This window comes from Gracilinanus agilis, chromosome 5 (assembly GCF_016433145.1).
Source record: "Gracilinanus agilis isolate LMUSP501 chromosome 5, AgileGrace, whole genome shotgun sequence".
NCBI lineage: Eukaryota > Metazoa > Chordata > Mammalia > Didelphimorphia > Didelphidae > Gracilinanus > Gracilinanus agilis.
The window spans coordinates 224,945,876-224,964,517 of NC_058134.1; the positions used below are offsets into that span (position 1 = coordinate 224,945,876).

Consider the following 18,642-nt stretch of genomic DNA (forward strand, 5'->3'; position numbering starts at 1 on the left):
CTCTAGTAACAGCCTTTACTATTCTTCTGTATTTCCCTGGGGCTGAATAAGGATATTAATCATAATAATTTCAATAATAAGGAGTGTTAGTAAGAGAAGAGTCATAAAGGGGTGTCTGAGTGAGGGGTTTCCATCCTCCCTAGAATCTGCTGTGCAATTCCACGATCCCCCCTGCGACTTTGTCATTCAGGAAGGGTTTGATAGCCCCCGGCAGGTTTCCATTTCCTCCTCCAGCTCATTTTACAGATGAGGAAACTGAAGCAAACAAGGTTAAGTGACTTAACCAGTGTCACAAAGCCACCTTCTAAGACCAGATGTGAACTTGAGCCTTCCTGATTCTAGGCCCAGTGCTCTAAACACTGGGCCACCTAGCTGCCCCATAATGTTCAACTTACCATGAAATGAAGTCCCTGAAAGCACTTAAAAAGAGCATATTCTTTCAACTAACTTCCAATATCAGCTTCTCCCCAAAAGATATGACATCATAAAGGTTCTTTATTTAGCAAATCCTTTTTCAAATATATAACACGAGGATTTTCCTGTGCTCAAAAAAACAAGGACTATGATAACTATACAAGTATATGGGAAAATATGAGATGATGCAAAGTGAGGATCCAAGAAAAAGACCCTACGTGGCCACAATCACGTAAACAGGAAGAACAAAACAATCAAAGTCAAATAGTGTTCACTTAGGATGAACAAATGTGGCCCTAAAGAAAAGACACAAGAGGTCCAGTGGATAGGGTGCACTAAATGCAATGGCAGACTCAGTCAATGTGCTGGTTGGTCTTGCCAAAGTGTGGGAGTATTTCCTACTCCTGTTAAAAAGGACAGGTCTCTGAACTAGGGAGAGGGAAAGAGAAGGAAAACAGTGATGAATGTACATGATCAAAAACAAAAATCTATCAATAAAAAAATTTTTTTAAAAAGAAAAGTCATTCAATAAGACAAATATCGTTAAGTGCTAGAAAAGGGAATCAATAAATACTTTTGATTAATGGATGCTATCAAGTCCCTATTTGATTTCCTGTAAGTTATGTATTAATAGTTCTGAATTAATGAAACGGTAGTGTGCCCACCAATTAACAAAAAGTCAAAGCACTTACAAAATAGCTATATTAAGACAATTCCATGAAATAATCCCTTTTCAGTTTGGGGATGGGTGATTTTGCAATAAGCAACACTCCAAAGACAGCATAGTGTGATGCAACAGGCATTGGACACTCAAGAGTAAAAAGGCCTAGGCCTCCATCTCAGCTTTGCAGGGACCTGAGACAAGTCATGTGAGTCTCAATTTCCTTATATATCAAATGAAGGTTCTGTGTAAGATAAACTGTCATAGTGTAAGATGATTCTTGATGAATTATCCTCAAAGACATATTTCCCTTATTATGGAATATGTATTCTATAGTAACCCAAGAGCATTATTTAATTTACCTGGAATATCATGCCATCAAGTAATTGCCCTTCTAGTTTTTGCAGAAACTTTTCAAATGGCTTCAGTTTTTCTTCCTGGATCCCAAACTTGGAAGGATTGTGGTGGACAGATTTTAGTAACCTTTATTAAGAGAATCTTGGTTATTATTATTACATCTTAAAGTTAATTAATTAATTTATATATAAAATGAAACCCCCACAAAAGACAAAAAGCAAAACTTTGAAAGTTAAATCCTTAGTTGGTGCTATATATTTGTGGCAGCATGAGCAAGAACAATCCTTAATTCACTTCTCTCAGGTTTTTTTTCCCTCCATCATCTGAAGTTCATGAAAAAATAACCAATTAAGGAGCAACTAGGTGGCACAGTGGATAAAGTGCTAGGCTTGGAGTCAAGAGGACCCTGGGTTCAAGTCTGACCTTAGACACTTCCTAGTTGTGTGACTCTGAGCAAGTTACTTATCTGCATTTACCTAGCCCTTGCCCTTCTGTATTAGACTTGTTACAAAGACAGAAAGTAAGGGTTATTAATGTATTAATTAGAAAGTTTGGACTCTATCTCCCAGAATTCTTTCCCCATCCCAAAATTCCTTTTCCCTTTTCGTTTACATATGTCTTTACGTTATTGTTTATATTGTTCTGAAACACCTCCTGCTCTCTCTCTCTTTTTTCCTGCAACCACAGCTTGGTTAGCTAGCTTTTTTTCTACTTTAGCTGTTATTAATAAACTTTATAAAATATAACATTTAGTTATTGTATATTAATTTTGAAGCTTACATTTGAAAAAACACCCAAATAGCTGACAGGCAAGCAATAAATTGAAACCAAGCTAACAGTAAACTACCGCTCTGCCAGAACCCAATAAAAGATGAACTTGTAACCATATCATCTAAGTCAAAAATTCAATTCAACTCAATTAGCATTTATTAAAATTATACTGTACTGGAATTTGCCTAAATATATAATGGTATGCTTTCTTTGCTTCAAAATAAAACCTAATAAAATCTAAATGGCCAAAATAGAGTTGATTATTCTTTTGAACAAAAGGATTCACCATAGGATTACTTTACATAGATATCTCTAAGTGAACAATCAACAAGCATTAAGTAACTATCCATTATGTACCAGGTACTGTGGCAGGTAATTGTGGTCACAATCGAGATCTGAGATATTTGTAGAAGTACTTACTACAGTGTCTCACACATAGTAGGCCCTATATATTTATCCCTTTCCTTTCTCTTCCCTTTGCTAGGCACTAGAAATACCACATACAAAGAATGAAACAATCTCTGCTCTCAAGGAGTCACATCCTAATGGGAGAGCAGAAGAACATAAATATGCATATCCAGAATAAATATGAAGAAGATAAATTCAAAGTAGCTGAACATGACTTTTATCAGGATCTTCACAAGTATATTTCTAGAGGCAGCTAGGTGGTTCAGTGGCTAGAGTGCCTGGAGAAAGGAGTTCCTGGGTTAAATCTGGCCTTAGACAGTTTCTAGCTGGGTGACCCTGGGCAAGTCACTTAACCCCATTTGCCTAGCCCTTACTGCTCTTCTGACTTGGAACCAATGTTTAGTATCAATTCAAAAACAGAAGGGAAGGGTTTTTTAAAAAAAGAAAACCAGTATATTTTTAATTACATAATTTTTAAAACTGGTACTATGAGTTTTTTTGCTCACATGTCAATTAAATAAGGACCTACCAGCACTGGAAAGCATTAAATAAAAACACAAACTCACCTACACAAACTCACCTTTTATACATTGTCCAATGGTCTTTCAAGGTGGCATGGTTCTCAATAATTTCATCCAGGGTGAGTAAAATTGTCAGCAGCTCTCCCAGGTGCTCATACATAGTCTATCAAAAAAAAAAAAATTAGGTGATTATCACTTTCAGTAGCCACAAGATTTTAGAATTACAAAGAATGTTTCAGTTGCTGAAAGCACGGGATAAGTGGTGGGAAAAAAAATTCTACCAAACTAGGCTTGAAAATATGTTTTGCTGGTCACAATTGAGATCTGAAGTAAATCGTGAATGGCCTTGCCGCTAAAGGGCAATCGACTCAAGAGTCTATATGACATCTAAAGGATATATTACTATCTTAGTTCATGGATAAAAATCATCCTAATAAACACAAACAGTGGCATTTTAATAGATAATCAATTAAGTTTCTGCAGACTTGGTTCAAGGGTTAAGGAATGCTCTATATATAGTTAAACTTTTCTTAATTGTTTAGTTCATTTTATATAATTTTTTTCCCTTTCTTTTTTTTGTTGTTTTTGTTGTTGTTTTTTTAAACCCTTGTACTTCGGTGTATTGTCTCATAGGTGGGAGAGTGGTAAGGGTGGGCAATGGGGGTCAAGTGATTTGCCCGGGGTCACACAGCTGGGAAGTGGCTGAGGCCGGGTTTGAACCTAGGACCTCCTGTCTCTAGGCCTGACTCTCACTCCACTGAGCTACCCAGCTGCCCCCTCCCTTTCTTTTAATAATAAAAATTAAACATATAAACAAAAAATAAAATTTAGAAATAATGCAAATATGAGGGAGGTTTTGATCAAGTTAAAGTACTTTTACCTGAAAATGAACTCCAGTTGTTTCTATGATTTTGGGTGCAATCCTACAAGAAACAGAACAGAATCTTGTCAAATGCTAGTTGGCTTTTTATAACTCATTCCTATTTCAAAATGGTGAAGCAGTAGATGACTTTTAATAATTTTAATATGCATTTCTCTCCATTAAGCCTCAATAGTGGGTCAGTGAGGTAGCACAGTGGATAGAGTGTCAGGCCTGAAGTCAAGAGGACCTAGGTTCAAATCTGGCCTCAGATATAGCTATGTGTCCCTGGGCAAGTCACTTAACCCCAATTGTCTATAAATGCCACTCTTCTGCCTTAAGACTGATACTAAGATCAAAGGTAAGGATTTTTTAAAAAAGCCTTTACAATAATCTCTAAGAGTTGATCCAATCAAAGTAGCCATCATTATCACTATTCAATTCAGTCTATGTGAGAAGTTGGTTCATGGATATTCAGAAAACTTCTTAGAAGGCCTGCCACTCAGAGAAAAGAAGACTACTGTTGGCAAACACAAGGCCTGAGTTCAAATCCCAGTCCCAATCTAGCAGTGTCATCCTGAACAAATCATTTAACCTTTGATTGCTGCAGCATCTCTCTCCATAAAATGAGAACCATACTATCAATTTTACCTACCTTATAAGTTTACTGGGAGAGAAGTATTTTGTAAACCTTAAAATCCTAAAGTTTTGTTGGGTTTTGCAAACTTGAAGGAGGAAGCCTATCCAACCTAAATGTGGTATCCCCATTTGCCAGATCCCCAGGACCTTGCACAATGCCCTGCATCCCCTAAGAGGCTCAGCGTGTTATAGTATATGAGAGTACTGGGCTCAGTCAGGAAGGGTAGAGTTCAAGTCCCACCTCTGACATTTAGTACATGATGCTAGGCAAGGCACTTCAGCTCTATAAGCCTCAGCTTCCTCATCTTTAAAACGAGGGGATTGGATTAAATGGTCTCTAAGGTTCCTTCTAGCTCTAAGTCAATGAGCCTGTGAAGGTCTTGTCACAGAACTGTTGTCCTCACCCATATTCTCCTGCCAGGCAACTCCATAAACACAGAATACAAACATGAGGAGACCCAAGGTAGAAGCAAAGAAATGCAAAATAACTATGGAAATGCCCCTACCTCAACTGTTAGACTTCATGAAGAAGACTCCACTTTACCTAATACAAAGCAAATTTGTCTACTATCAACTAAGCACTATCTCCCATTTGGTCAGACTTATTACAAGAATTTCACATTAGACAAGAAAATCTTCCTGGACCACAGCCTTGTTGTGGCAAAGGGGCTTGAGTAGCTCAATAAGATTATGAGCAGGGTTCCCCAAGAGAGACCAGTCATAGTGGAGTTGGACAAAAGGTAATCCATTAGAGAAGAAAATGACAACTGCTTCGGTATCTTTGCTAAGAAAACCCCAAGGGCAGGATTCAAATGATCAAAGAGAGAACATAGGAAGATGAGCCTCCCAGATCAGAAAGTATCCAACACATTACTGGGGAAGAACAGAGGACAACTACAAGCAACTCCAGAAAGTGATTAGGTCAAAGCTGAAAGGAAGCTCAAATGCAGACATGAGTGGTAACAAAAGAAAACTCCAGTACCATTGAAACCGGGGATGTAAGAGCTATGAACCAAGGTAAACTGGATGTGGTCAAACAAGAGATGATGGAAATATTAAATAAACATTGATATCTTGGATGTCAGTGAACTTAAATCAACAGGAATGGTTGAATTTTAATTCAGATGATCATTACACAAACAACTCTGGGAAGAAATCCCTTAGAAGAAAGGAGTAACCCCCTACCAATAAAAGAGTGAGAAAAAGTAGCATGGGTTTGGATATGATCTTAAAAATGCCAGAATTTTCAATTCAAATCCAAGTTGAAATTTCAGTTCAAATCCAAGGCAAACCGTTCAACATCACAGTTATACGAGTCTATTCTCTAAGCACTACACTGATGCTCAGTTCTATGAAGACCTACAACATCTTCTATAAATAACCAAAAAATAAAGTCACATGCAACACAGGGGACTGGAATGCTAAAGGAAGAAATCAAAAGGTAATTGGAGTAACAGGCAAGTTTGGCCTTTGAGTACAAAAGGGCAGAGATTTTGCTCAAAATAACTCACTTGTTAGTCATACATTTTCAACAACCAAAAAGGTGACTCTATACATAGATATCACCAGATAGTCAATAAAAATCAGAATGATTAAATACTTCGCAACCAAAGGTGGAGAAGTTCTATACAGTCAGTTAAAACAAGACTAGGAGCTGACTATGGCTCATATTGTGAGTTTCTTATTGCAAAATTTAGACTTAAATTGAAGAAAGGAAAGCCATCAGACTATATAGATATGATCTAAAAAACATCTCTATGAATATGAAGAGGAAGTGATGAGGAGATTTAGAGTATTAGATCTGGCAGACAAGAGTACCTGAAGAACTATGGATAGAGGTTTGCAATACTGCAACAAAAAACATCCCAAAGAAGAAACCAAAATGGCTATCTCTGAAGCCTTTATAAAGCTGAGGAAAAAAGGAAAGCAAAAGGGAAAAGAGAAAGTTATACCCAACTGAATGCAAAATTCCAGAAAAAAGAATAGAAATAATGATTTTTTTTAAAAAAGCAATGCAAAGAAATAGAAAACAATTAAGTAGGAAACACAAGATATCTCTTCAAGAAAATTAAGAGATATCAAGGGAATATTTCATTCAAAAGTGGGCATTAAAAGACAAAAATGGCAAGGACTTAACAGAAGCAGAGATTAAGAAAAAGTGGCAAGAATATACAGGAGAACTATAAAAGAAAGATCTTAGCATCACTGAAACCACAATAGCATGTTACTGATCTAAAGCCAGACAGCCTACAGAATAAAGTTGAGTGGGCCTTAGGAAGCATTGCTAATTATAAGGAAATCCCAGCTGAGCTATTTAAAATCCTAAAAGATGATGCTGTTGAAGTGCTACCCTCAGTATGCCAGCAAATTTGAAAAACTCAACGTGGTCACTGGATCTGAAAAAATCAGTTTATGTCCTAATCCTGAAGAAGGGTAATGCCAAAGAATGTTCAAATTATCAAACAGCTGTTTCCTTCACACACCAGCAAGGTTACGCTTAAGATTCTGCAAGCAAGGCTTCAGCAATATATAAACTGAGAAGTGCCAAAAAGAGCAGAATAGTTTTCAAGGAGGCAGAGAAACTGAGACCAAATTGCCAACATTACCTGGATTATGGAGAATCCAAGGAAAGTTGCAGAAAAATACCTACTTCTACTTCACTGACTACACTAAAGCCTTTGACTGTGTGAATAACAACTAAATGTGCCAAGACCTCAAAAATATGGGAGAAAGAGATCATCTTACTTGTCTCCTGAGAAATCTGGAAGAAGGTCAAAGAAGCAACAGTTAGAAACTGCATATAAAACAACTGATTGGTTTAGGATTGGAAAAGGAGTATGACAAGGCTGTCTTTCTTTAACTTATTGCAGAGTACAACATGAGAAATGTGAGCCTGGCCAAATAAAAGTCAGAATTAAAACTTCTGGAAGAAATATCAACAATATCAAATATGCAAATGATTGCTCTCTGATGGCAGAAAGTGAGGAAGAATTAAAAAGCCTCTTGATGAGTATGTAAAATCAGAAATGATAAACAAGATGACTTCAGAAAAGCTAGGAAAACCTGAATGAACTGATGCAGCACAAAATAAGCAGAACTAGGAGAACACTGTTCACAGTAACAATACTGTAAGATGATCAACTATGAAAACTTGTCTACTCTCAGCAATGCAATGATCTGGAAAAATCCTGAAAGACTTATGATGAGGAATGCTATGCATCTCCAAAGAAAGAACTGTTGGGGTTGGATGGATACAGAACAAAGCATACTTTCACATCAGTGTATTTAGTTTTATTTGGGGATTTTGGTTTTATGTGAGTGTGCTCTTACAACAATGACCAATATGGAAGTGTGTTTTACATGATAATAAAATTTAATTTAATTTAAAAACATTATTTAAAATATTAAAAATAAAAAATAAAACAAAATCTGGCTTGAAGCTTAACAGTAAAAAAAAAAAGTAAGATTGTGGTAGTCCCATCACTTCCTGGCAAAAAGAGAAGAAATGGAAGCAGTATCAGATTTCATCTTCTTTAGCTCAAACATCACTGCACATGATGATTGCAGTCATGAAATTTTAAGACACTTGCTACTTAGAAGGAAAGTTATGGTGGTATACTAAAAACCAGAGACATCATCTTGTTAACAAAGGCACATATGGTCAAAGCTATAGTTTTTCCAGTAGCAGTGTATGACTGTAAGTGTTGGACTATAAAGAAAACTAAGCACTGCCAAATTGATGCCTTCTAATTGGGGTGCTGAAGAAGGCTTTTGAAAGTTTGCTGGATTGCAAAGAGATCAAATTACATAATAATTAAAGAAATTAATTCAGACTATTCATTGGAAGGTCAATACTGAAACTGAAGCTTAAATACTTTGGCCAGCTACTGAGAAGACAGGACTCATTGGAAAAGATCCTGATGTGGGGGAAGATTGAAGGCAAAAAAAGAGAGGAGGACAGCAGAGAATGAGATGAACAGACAGTATCACAGAAGGAACAAATATAAACCTGGACTTTGGTAAAGCACAGAAGTAAAGGACCTGAGGTGCTGTGGCCCATGGGGTCACAAAGAGTTGGACACAACTGAACAACCCAACAACAACGGAGAAGAAAACTAGCTGTGAGAATCTGGGACATCCCTGAGCTGCTGGGGGCCTCAGTTTCCTCATTTGTAAAATGAGGATCATTGCACTAGATCTGTACAGGAATCATTTAGGCTCTAACATCCTAAGAAGCTACATCCTGACTACAATGGGTCAGTAGCAAAACGTTCATGAAAAACATGAAATAATTCTCACTGCAGGCTAAAAAATAGGAACAAATATTACTAGTGCCTTCTGGTCACAAGGAGGGAAAACTCAAGAGGCAATATGATAAAGTGAAAAACACAATGGACCAGGAGCTAGGAGGTTAGGCTAGGCTCTCATGCTGAAATTGCCACCAATTTACTAAGTGAAATTAGGCGAAGCCCACAGCCTAAGAGTTAGTTTTCTAATCTTAAAAAGCAGAGACTTCTGTTCTACTTCTCTCACAAAGCTACTATAAAGGTAAAATGTGATAATATTAATATATGTGGAAACTACTTTGGAAAACAACTCTAAACTATTACCAAAAACTAGGTCTATATCTACATGAAAATTTAAGAAACCCAAGGGAGGGAGGGAGGGAAAGAGTAAGGGTGGCTGGGATGAGGGAAGGAAGGAGGGAGGAATTTTTCTGGAACTTCTTACTTGTTACTGATATAAAGTGCAGCCAGTTGATGGACCACATTCATGACTACTTCATAGCACCTTGTCACAAAGCAAGACAGTTCCTGAAATGAAAAATGGGAGGCATATTACATAGTTGTTTTTTCAAAGTATTTTAAAACTGAAATGTACAATGCTCATCAAAAGCCAGCATACCCAAGAAGTCCCTCGAGCAACCTGCCACACCTTGGAACCAACAGAGGGACACTCACAAGGGGCCAACTTGTCCAAAACTTTAATCCAAAAGGAAAAAAGCTTAGAAGATACTTTAAAAGACTTTAAGTCCATTAAACCACCTAGGGTAGTCATACAGTAAGTATAGCACAATCATTTCTATTTGCAGAACACAATGAATGAACTAAATAAAAGTTTTTAACACATGTCCTTGTTATTTCACCAAAATTTACAAAGACTTCTGTTTTCTAATTCTGAGTTTATCATCTTCAGGAAGTATGATTTGGCTAATCTTAATTTAATAATTTATTTTTCTACTCAAAAGACAGGCGAGATTTACACTTAATACAGATTGACAAGTATATCTTCACCATCCCAATGTCTAGTAGAATTATCTTTAGGTTTCTTGCAGCTCTAATCAGGCTTTACTTGAGAAGTTACTACATTTTTGAAGATAATAAGAAGCTTTTTGTTTAAGTAGGATGTAACTGGGAGATTTCTTATTTCTTCCTTGAGGTTTGTTCGCCTTCACCCAAATCATTTTAATTTAACTTTAAAATAATTTCATTTTAACTTTGTATTCTATAAAGCCCTCTGAAATTATCTCAATTATGATCAGGATACTTAAGATTTGTGGTTACTCAAGTTGGCTAGGCCCTGAAGCTTTTTCCTTGGTCCAGTTTGTCCAACATTTTTTATCATTTATTTAGATAAAGCTCTTTGTGGTCACAACAAAATCTTAATCTCAAAAAAGATCTCAAACACACTACTACAACAGGCTAAATCCAATTAGAGGGAATTTCAAATGTAAATATAACATCTGAAATCCAAAAAATTCCTGAAGTGGAACCCTGCACTGAACTATCCTCCTAGGGCACTATCTTTTGGGGTTGCTGCATCCCACTATAGATATACAATGAGTTTGTGGTCCACTAATATCCCCCAAATCAGTTTCAAAAGAATTGCTCTTATACTTCTGAAGTTTGTTTGATCCCTTTACATTTATCCCTATTAAATTTCATTTTAATAAATAACATCCTAGCCCAACATTCTAGCCTGTCAGTATCTTTGGGATACTGTAACCCAGTGTGAAAGCTCTGTTCTGAGCTTTATGTCTTCCACAGATTCAATAAGTACACCAGCTATGCCTTTATCTGAGGCATTAATAAAAATATTAAATAGCACAAAGCCAAGGACAGCTCCTCATGGCACTCCATTAGAGACCTCATCCAAGCTGACACTGAACCACTGACTGGTCTGGCTAGCCAAGAATTTCCCAGTCCATTTAAATTTGCCATATTCTCAATCATTTCTATCTGGCCCACAAAAGTGCCGTGACAGCAAGCCTCTGTGAATCAGTGGTATCTTCCTTTATATACAGTACTCCTCCTGTCCTTTGTGTTTAAGCCCGATTGACCTTCTTGCTGGTCTTCTCCCTCCACAACTTTGTACTAGTTGTGCCCACCATGCAGAATACAGTCCCAGCTCTTTAAAATCTTATTTCCATCAAAACCCTGCTCAAGCAGAACCTTCCCCCCAAAACTTTTCCTGATCATCGAAGGGCTGCTACCTCCCCATTTGCCCAAGAAAACATCAACTCCCTGAGGATACTCTGTCTTTGTCTCTTGATACCTCACTATTAATAAAGAGAAGGTGATTATTTTGTATCTATACCATACAGGAAGCTAGATAAAATTCTAGGAAAACAGTAAGTCAAGTACCTGTAAGAATGAAATGAATCTTCCCATCTGAATTTGGCAATCACCTTCTGCCATGCTGGAATCTGTGGCTTTAAAAGGTAACAAAGGCAATCAGATTTCAGTGAAGTCTGCAACCAGACTTAATCAACAACAAAAAAATACCATTTTTAAAAATTAAAGTGCTATCTTTCAATGCACCTAACATACATAGTCAAACTGATATCCTCAAAAATCTCCTCAAGTAACACCAGACACCAGATCCCAATGTGGCCAACCTTGAGGGGTTTCCCTCTCAAAGTCCATGGTATTTGACTCTATATTTACCTACATGCAATCTGTTTTCATTTACTTAGTTATTTCTTGTCTCTCCCATTATAATTGTAACCTCTTTGCAAAAAGGGACTCTTCAGTCTTTGTCTTTGTATCCTTCGATCATGGGAAAAGCAAGCAATCATTACCACACCAATTTTTAAAACTAAAAGACTTACCTCCTTCTCCATAAAACAAAAGACCATTGTAAAATTTTGTTTCAGCCTGTTTCAAAGGGAAAAAAAAATGTTTTTAGCTGTCATGTAGGCTTTGTCCATCTGTAGCTGAGCATATGAAGTCTATGGCTATAGAGATACCTGAGACATCCTTGGGTGGTTCTGAGACCTCCTCCATAGGGGTCACCTCCCAACACCATCAAGTACAAATTGGGATATGATTTAGGGGAAGCCCTGGATCTTGGCTGAAGGCCTCTCAGACATCCCAGTCACCCAGACTTCAAAGCTCAGGGCCACTTTTAAGGCTCTGTAGATCCTCTACATGCCCAGCCCTCCTGATTCTGGGACCACAACATGGCATCCATTTATGCACCCTTTGCCCACACTCAATGCCAGTACCACCAGCTGACACTCTGACACTCCCATAGTGTTGGGCCTCCTGCCTCCTGACTCCTCATCTTGTGGCTACTCTGTATGAGGCTGCCAAGAAAAGGAAGTGCTCATCCTGCTATCAGAAGGCTCAAGGATGCCACCTCTGCCATTAAGAGGCTATTAAGTCACAGGCAAGTTTTTTCCCCTCTCCAGGTCTCAGATCCTTGAGTAGAATGAGGGCTCTGAGCAAGAAGACCACTGAAGTCTTTTTTAGCTCTCATGATCAATGACCAATTCATTAGCTATGCTAGACTCAACAAGTCATGTCACTTTCTAAGCTTCAGTTCCCTCTTTTGCAAAATGAGACAACTAAGAGAAGAAACTTGCCCTGTAAACCTAAAAATGCTATGGAAACCTAAGTTATCCACAGAACAGACATGTCTGAGTCCTTGCTCTACAGCACACTCTGCATGGCTCCCTATTGGCCACCAGATATAATGTATAGTCCCCGGCATGATGCCCAGTCCTCCCCAATCCTAACTTTCTCAAAGCCTTATTTCACACACTGAGCTCCTACCAATCTCCTACAGCTGTGCGCCATGCTCTTCCTTCCCTGACCTCCCTCTGGGCACATCTTTGCACTGTCCTTCATAGCTAAAGCAGACTCCTTGCTCTCCATTTCTCACCATTCAGAAATCTTCTCCTTTGGTTCAGTCCAAGTGCCATTTCATCCTCTGTGAGGCTGGCCTTCCTTGGTCCTTCTTAGAGCACTTAGGCTATTCTTCAGGATTTCGTCACCCTCTCTTTACTCCTCCTTCTCTCCCTGTCTCTATCTCTATCTTTGTCTCTGTCTCTCTGTCTCTGTGTGTCTCTCTCTCATAAATTGAGAAATTTTTTTTTTTAACCCTTGTACTTCGGTGTATTGTCTCATAGGTGGAAGATTGGTAAGGGTGGGCAATGGGGGTCAAGTGACTTGCCCAGGGTCACACAGCTGGAAAGTGGCTGAGGCCGGGTTTGAACCTAGGACCTCCTGTCTCTAGGCCTGACTCTCACTCCACTGAGCTACCCAGCTGCCCCCATAAATTGAGAAATTTTTAACTTTCAGTAATCATTTCTTGATTCCTCTTATCAATATTTCTTCCTGGATGTCCATTATAAGTGACCCACATCTCCTACAAGAATACAAGTGCCTAAGAGACAGAAGGTAGCAGCAGAATCAGGGCAATGTAAGAAAGGAACAGCAGCCACCAAAGCTTCTGCCAGCCATTTAATGATCCCTCAGCTAAAGTTCAGAGGACTGTAGATTCAACATGTTCAATTCAAACATTAAAAAAAATCAGGCCATAGCTGATAGATTATTGTTTGAAAACTATTAAATTTAGGAAACATTTATAATATAATCTTAATAATTACCTCATATTTTAATTTCTTGATTTCACAACAAAGAGCAGCATATACAGTGATGACTTTGTTTAAGACCTGGTTTAAATAGGCAAAGTGGAGAAAAAAAATTTAGCCAATAATGTACATAGCCATTTTTAGGTAAATATTTAGCTAGTAAGGTTCTTTACCTTGTTTTCTGTCTTTATGAGCTCCAACAGGGAAGACTGTTCATAAGGCAATAACTATTTAAGAACAAAATAAAAAACACATTTTAGTTTGAAAACTGCAAGCATTTTCAGACGTGTGTTAAACATTTACCCAAGTAGCTATAAAGTACCCAGTACTTTTACAAATATTGTACAGTCTCCTGTTGTCCAGGCCCAAATTCACAGAATCTCAGAGTTCTGAGAAGGGATCTTGTTGCAACTTCAGCCCATCCCTTAGTTCTATCCCTGGGGCCAAAAAGAATGAGTGCTGTCCCTCATCCACATGACAATCCTTCGGATCTTTGATGACACAGGTATAAGATGTCCCCCAACCACACTCCCATGCCATGTCTTCTCTTTTACAGGCCAAACATCCCCAGTTCTATATAACTAATTAAGACAAATGATTTAAAAGGAAAGGAATGAAACACAGGAAAGCAGGCTTTGATAGGATACAGCTATCATTTAGATATAATCCTACTGGGCCAATTTTGGTTATCCCCTGGGTTCTTAGGTAGCATTCTTATAAATTAAAATGGGGCATAGTGCAAACTAATGCATTAGAGGAAAAATAATTGGAAATATGCTTATAAAATGATGTGCTCTGAATTATCAGTTATTCTACAGGGAAAGCAGCTGAAACTACCAGCTTGTTATATGCAAAGTGCCTCACAAAAATGCTTTTTTTTTTCTTCAAGCCTTTTTCCCCCTTAAAACTCTTACCTTCTGAGGCCACATTTGAATTCAGGACCTTCCATCTCCAGGCCTGACTTTCTATCCATTGAGCCTCATAGCTGCCCCAAAGGTCATCTGGTTGCCCCTAATTTTAAAGATCAGGAAAACTGAGGCCCAAGGAGGATGTTTGGGAGATATACCACTAAAATTCTATAGGCTAGAGAACTATGCCCTCTCAGCAGCACATGAACAATCATCTCAGGAGGCCTTCCAGTCCATAAGTTTCTAAATTCTACAAACAAATCTTTCTTAAAAATGGAAATTCATCATGAAATAAACAAGTCCAACCTTTAGTGCTATAGGGTCAAGCCTGAAGTCCCAGACATCACCAACAGAGCTATCCAGCGCATCTTCTATCCTTCTTAGCTGGGATGTATACTCCTCAAGAAATTTCCCATAATTCTTCAGCTGGACTTCAGCATGAATTTCTAAAAATAAATTTAAAGGCAGAAGCTGAAATGGCATGCAATAATATATATATTCAAGACAAAAAATGCTTTTCTTCTGATTTAGAGGTGATATCAATTATCTAAACTTTAATGCCAGGTAGGATACTGAGACTTCCTGAAAGTATAGGTCTAAAGTGTAAAGGGATTTTTCCTTTGCAAGTGATTTTTCTGGCATTTAGGATGCCACATGAAGAACTTTTATGAGGAATCGTTTAAAAGTTCTAGTTAACTCAACAATTATCCTACAACTCTTAAGAATAAAGACTTTGCCCATTTAATCTAGGCTTCTAGGAAGCTCAAGTACCTAGGAAAAAACAAAAGCAGCTGAAGTTTCAATTGATATCTGCATATGAGTATTTTTACACACTCTGTCTGGATTGCTGCATTAAGGAAGACAAAATATTTCTTAATGCATGATGTCACATTTAGGATTTTATTTTCTATATCCTATAAGCCCTGAACTTCTTTTTTAAAAATATTTGCTCATATAGACTCTCTTCAAAATGTAAATTTTAACCCAGTCTAATTCTAAAAATCATTTTTCCCCACAATATGCTTCGCACCCATATGGATGAATTTTTTGGATTGGGCCTATGACTGCATTAGTATAAGGAATTTCTCATGAGAAAACCATCTGTACCAGCAGAAATCAACGTCTGCTCCTGCAACTTACAATCCTAGTGAGGCCAATGAGAATAATGGAGAAGTTGGAAAACCATGAAGACCTGGATTCCAGGCCCATCTCTGACATACAATTGCCATGGGACTCAGAACAAGTCACTTAATCTCTTAAAGTGTCCCAGGCAACTATGATATACCAAGATTTTACGCCCCCTCCAAAAAAGGTTTACTTTTGCAATTGCAAAAGTACATGAGTCAAATTTTTAAAACTGTAATCCAAAGAAAAATTCATCGTTTCATATTTAAATTATTCCTAGATAACATAGGGCCAGATTTCTTCAAACAAAGTTTCTAGGAAACTTCATTTACTTACAATACCTGTAAAGCAATCCACTATTCTTTTTTTAACCCTTGTACTTCGGTGTATTGTCTCATAGGTGGAAGAGTGGTAAGGGTGGGCAATGGGGGTCAAGTGACTTGCCCAGGGTCACACAGCTGGGAAGTGGCTGAGGCCGGGTTTGAACCTAGGACCTCCTGTCTCTAGGCCTGACTCTCACTCCACTGAGCTACCCAGCTGCCCCACAATCCACTATTCTTAAGACATTTGCTATATATCCATTATTGCTACAACAGATAAGAGAATCTTAAAGGTTCTTTGAAAGCATGACTTTCAAGGTCCAGGGGTCAGAGAAGTGAACTGGAGACAGGAAATCCAGTTCTTATCTAGGCTTAGACACCAGTTGTGTGATCCTGGGCAACTCATTTGAATTATGTTTGCCTCAATCTCCTCAATTTTTTTCAGCACTTAGCTCAGTGCCTGGCAAACTGCTGGTATATAATAATTGACTGGCTGACTCAAATATATGGCTGTAGAAAGAACTATAAAAATAATACAACTAATCATCTCATCTTACATCAAGATGAATTCCTTTTGTCTACAAATATGATTTAATAACAATCAAAATTCTATCCCTTTTATCTAAAATGACAGGTGCATCAAAAAACTCTTAGAACAGAAAGCATCTTGACCATGTGCTATAGGCCTGTATAATAAAGAATAAGTCTGGTCTTCTAACCAGGATTTACTTTCTCATTTCCCCAATGACTTATCTGAGCTATCAGATCCTTTAGCTAATCAGTGTTCCTTTCTCACATTTCACAACTACCCAATTCTTAATCATGGTAAAGCTATTTCAGTGTTGTGGGACATTTCAGAATAGTGATAATCTCCAATTAATGAAAATATGACCCAGAATAGAGAAATGTACTTTTTCCCTACTTCTAGTTACTTATATTTTCTCTAAGACCACCCAACAAGATATCTCGTCACTTAAATATAAATGGTCTACATAAGAACAGCCAAATTAGATTAAAGTATAGAAATAAAGCAGAAAGTTGTTGGTTACTCATTTCAACCAAGTCTGTGGAAGAATTTGTTCATAGCTGAACAAACTGTTCATTGCTGGCTCAGTCACACATTGGTGAGGGGAAAGGAAACCTATTAATACATTTTAAAGTTGCCTTCTCCATCAGATCAATCTGTAAAATTGCTGGAAAAATCTACTAAAAATGTAGTTATGATGCTATTAATGTGGCTTACATTTTAAAATTTTCATAGAATGCTAGGATAAGGGAAAATCATAATAACCAAGTATCTGAAAACTTGACAAGTTTGGTTAATAATATACTGCTCAAAATAATACATAAATCTCCTGAAATGGAGAAAAGAAACATATCATCCAATACATTTCTTAAGTACTGAGCACCAGGCTCTTTCAAAGGTGTTTGTGAAAAATTGTAAACAATGGAAATTCACATCAAGTTAAATACTAAATGTTGCCCACCCTTCATATAGAACCTAATGAAATTTAACTATGCTGTAGTTAGTTTTTTTAAGTGTCCAAAAATTAGGTTAGAATTCAAAAAGCAAATAAAACTTTAATGACAGCTATAACATAGGAAAATCTGTACTTATAAAACACTAACAGGATCTACAATCTCCAACTTTTTACAAAAGGCTAATTTTGAGATACATTTTATGTCTGTACATATACATAAAACACTGCCAATTATTAAATCATTATTAAACAATAATAAGGCATAGATTTCCAAATGTCAAACTCTACTAAGTATAAGCTATCCATTAAACTTAGGATCAAAGAATTTAGAGCAGGAAAGGGCCTCAAATCATTTAATTTAATACTCTCATCTAACAAATTAAGAAAACAAGGCCCAGGGGGTTGACTTACTCAAAATTAAATAGCTAGAAAATAATTAGCTGAGCTAGAATTTGAACCCAGGTCCCCAGACTCCAAATCCTATCATAACTCAATTTTGGGCAAGCACACAAAAAATTACTTTAATGAACAGAAATACTCCTAGCCAAATAAGCAGCTGCACTAAAGAATGCATCTTTGAATGCAGCTTTATGCAAAACAAGTCCTAACTCCAAAATCACAGAAGCCCTAAAATACACAATTTGTTTTTAAAATGCTCTAAGCAAAGATTTTTTTTCTTCCTACAGGATTGATAGTAAGAGAATGAAGAAAACAAAACAATAAACCAAAATCCCAATAACTTGGTTTGAAAAGAGAAAAACAGGAAACAGAAACAGGAACCCAGATATCAGTTTATTTAAGAACTCTTTGCCCTAAGAAACTAGTCTAAAACCCTAGAGGCTAGAGACAGTAACCAATATGAACTCCCCAGGCAAGAGTCAGGCCTTATGCAGATGCTAAACATGCTATCACTAAGACTAGTTTCTGAGTGAAACTTCATTTAAATCTCAACTAAAATCCCACTTCCTACAAGAAGCCTTCCCAAATTCCTCTTTAATTCCAAGATCTTTTCTCTATTTCTTCCTATTTGTCCTATAGATAGCTTGCTTTATAGATATACATATGTATGTGTACATATATACATGTGTGTATGTGTGTGTGTATATAGATATACACACATATACATATATATGTTGGCTTATTTCCCCCATTAGATTGTGAGTTCTTGCAGGGCAGGAACTAACTTTGGTCTTTTTTTTTTTTTTATCCCCAGCACTAAGTACAGTGCTTGGCACACAATAGGCACTTAATAAATATTTATTAAGTTAAAAGGAATTGAAATTAAGGGAATCCTTGGGGG

The 18,642-nt window shown here is 37.2% G+C and overlaps 1 protein-coding gene across 1 annotated transcript in view; it reads right to left on the bottom strand.

The window, feature by feature from the left end:
• Positions 1–18,642, bottom strand: part of WASHC4 (WASH complex subunit 4) — a 57,035-nt gene that overhangs the window by 32,637 nt on the left and 5,756 nt on the right. Inside the window, exons 2-10 of the mRNA XM_044678127.1 lie at positions 14,723–14,862; positions 13,682–13,735; positions 13,524–13,589; positions 11,742–11,787; positions 11,275–11,342; positions 9,362–9,444; positions 4,013–4,055; positions 3,192–3,295; positions 1,438–1,558 (exon numbers count right to left, since the gene is read on the bottom strand). Coding sequence (XP_044534062.1) covers positions 1,438–1,558; positions 3,192–3,295; positions 4,013–4,055; positions 9,362–9,444; positions 11,275–11,342; positions 11,742–11,787; positions 13,524–13,589; positions 13,682–13,735; positions 14,723–14,862 — 725 coding nt within the window. The remainder of the gene's footprint in view (positions 1–1,437; positions 1,559–3,191; positions 3,296–4,012; positions 4,056–9,361; positions 9,445–11,274; positions 11,343–11,741; positions 11,788–13,523; positions 13,590–13,681; positions 13,736–14,722; positions 14,863–18,642) is intronic.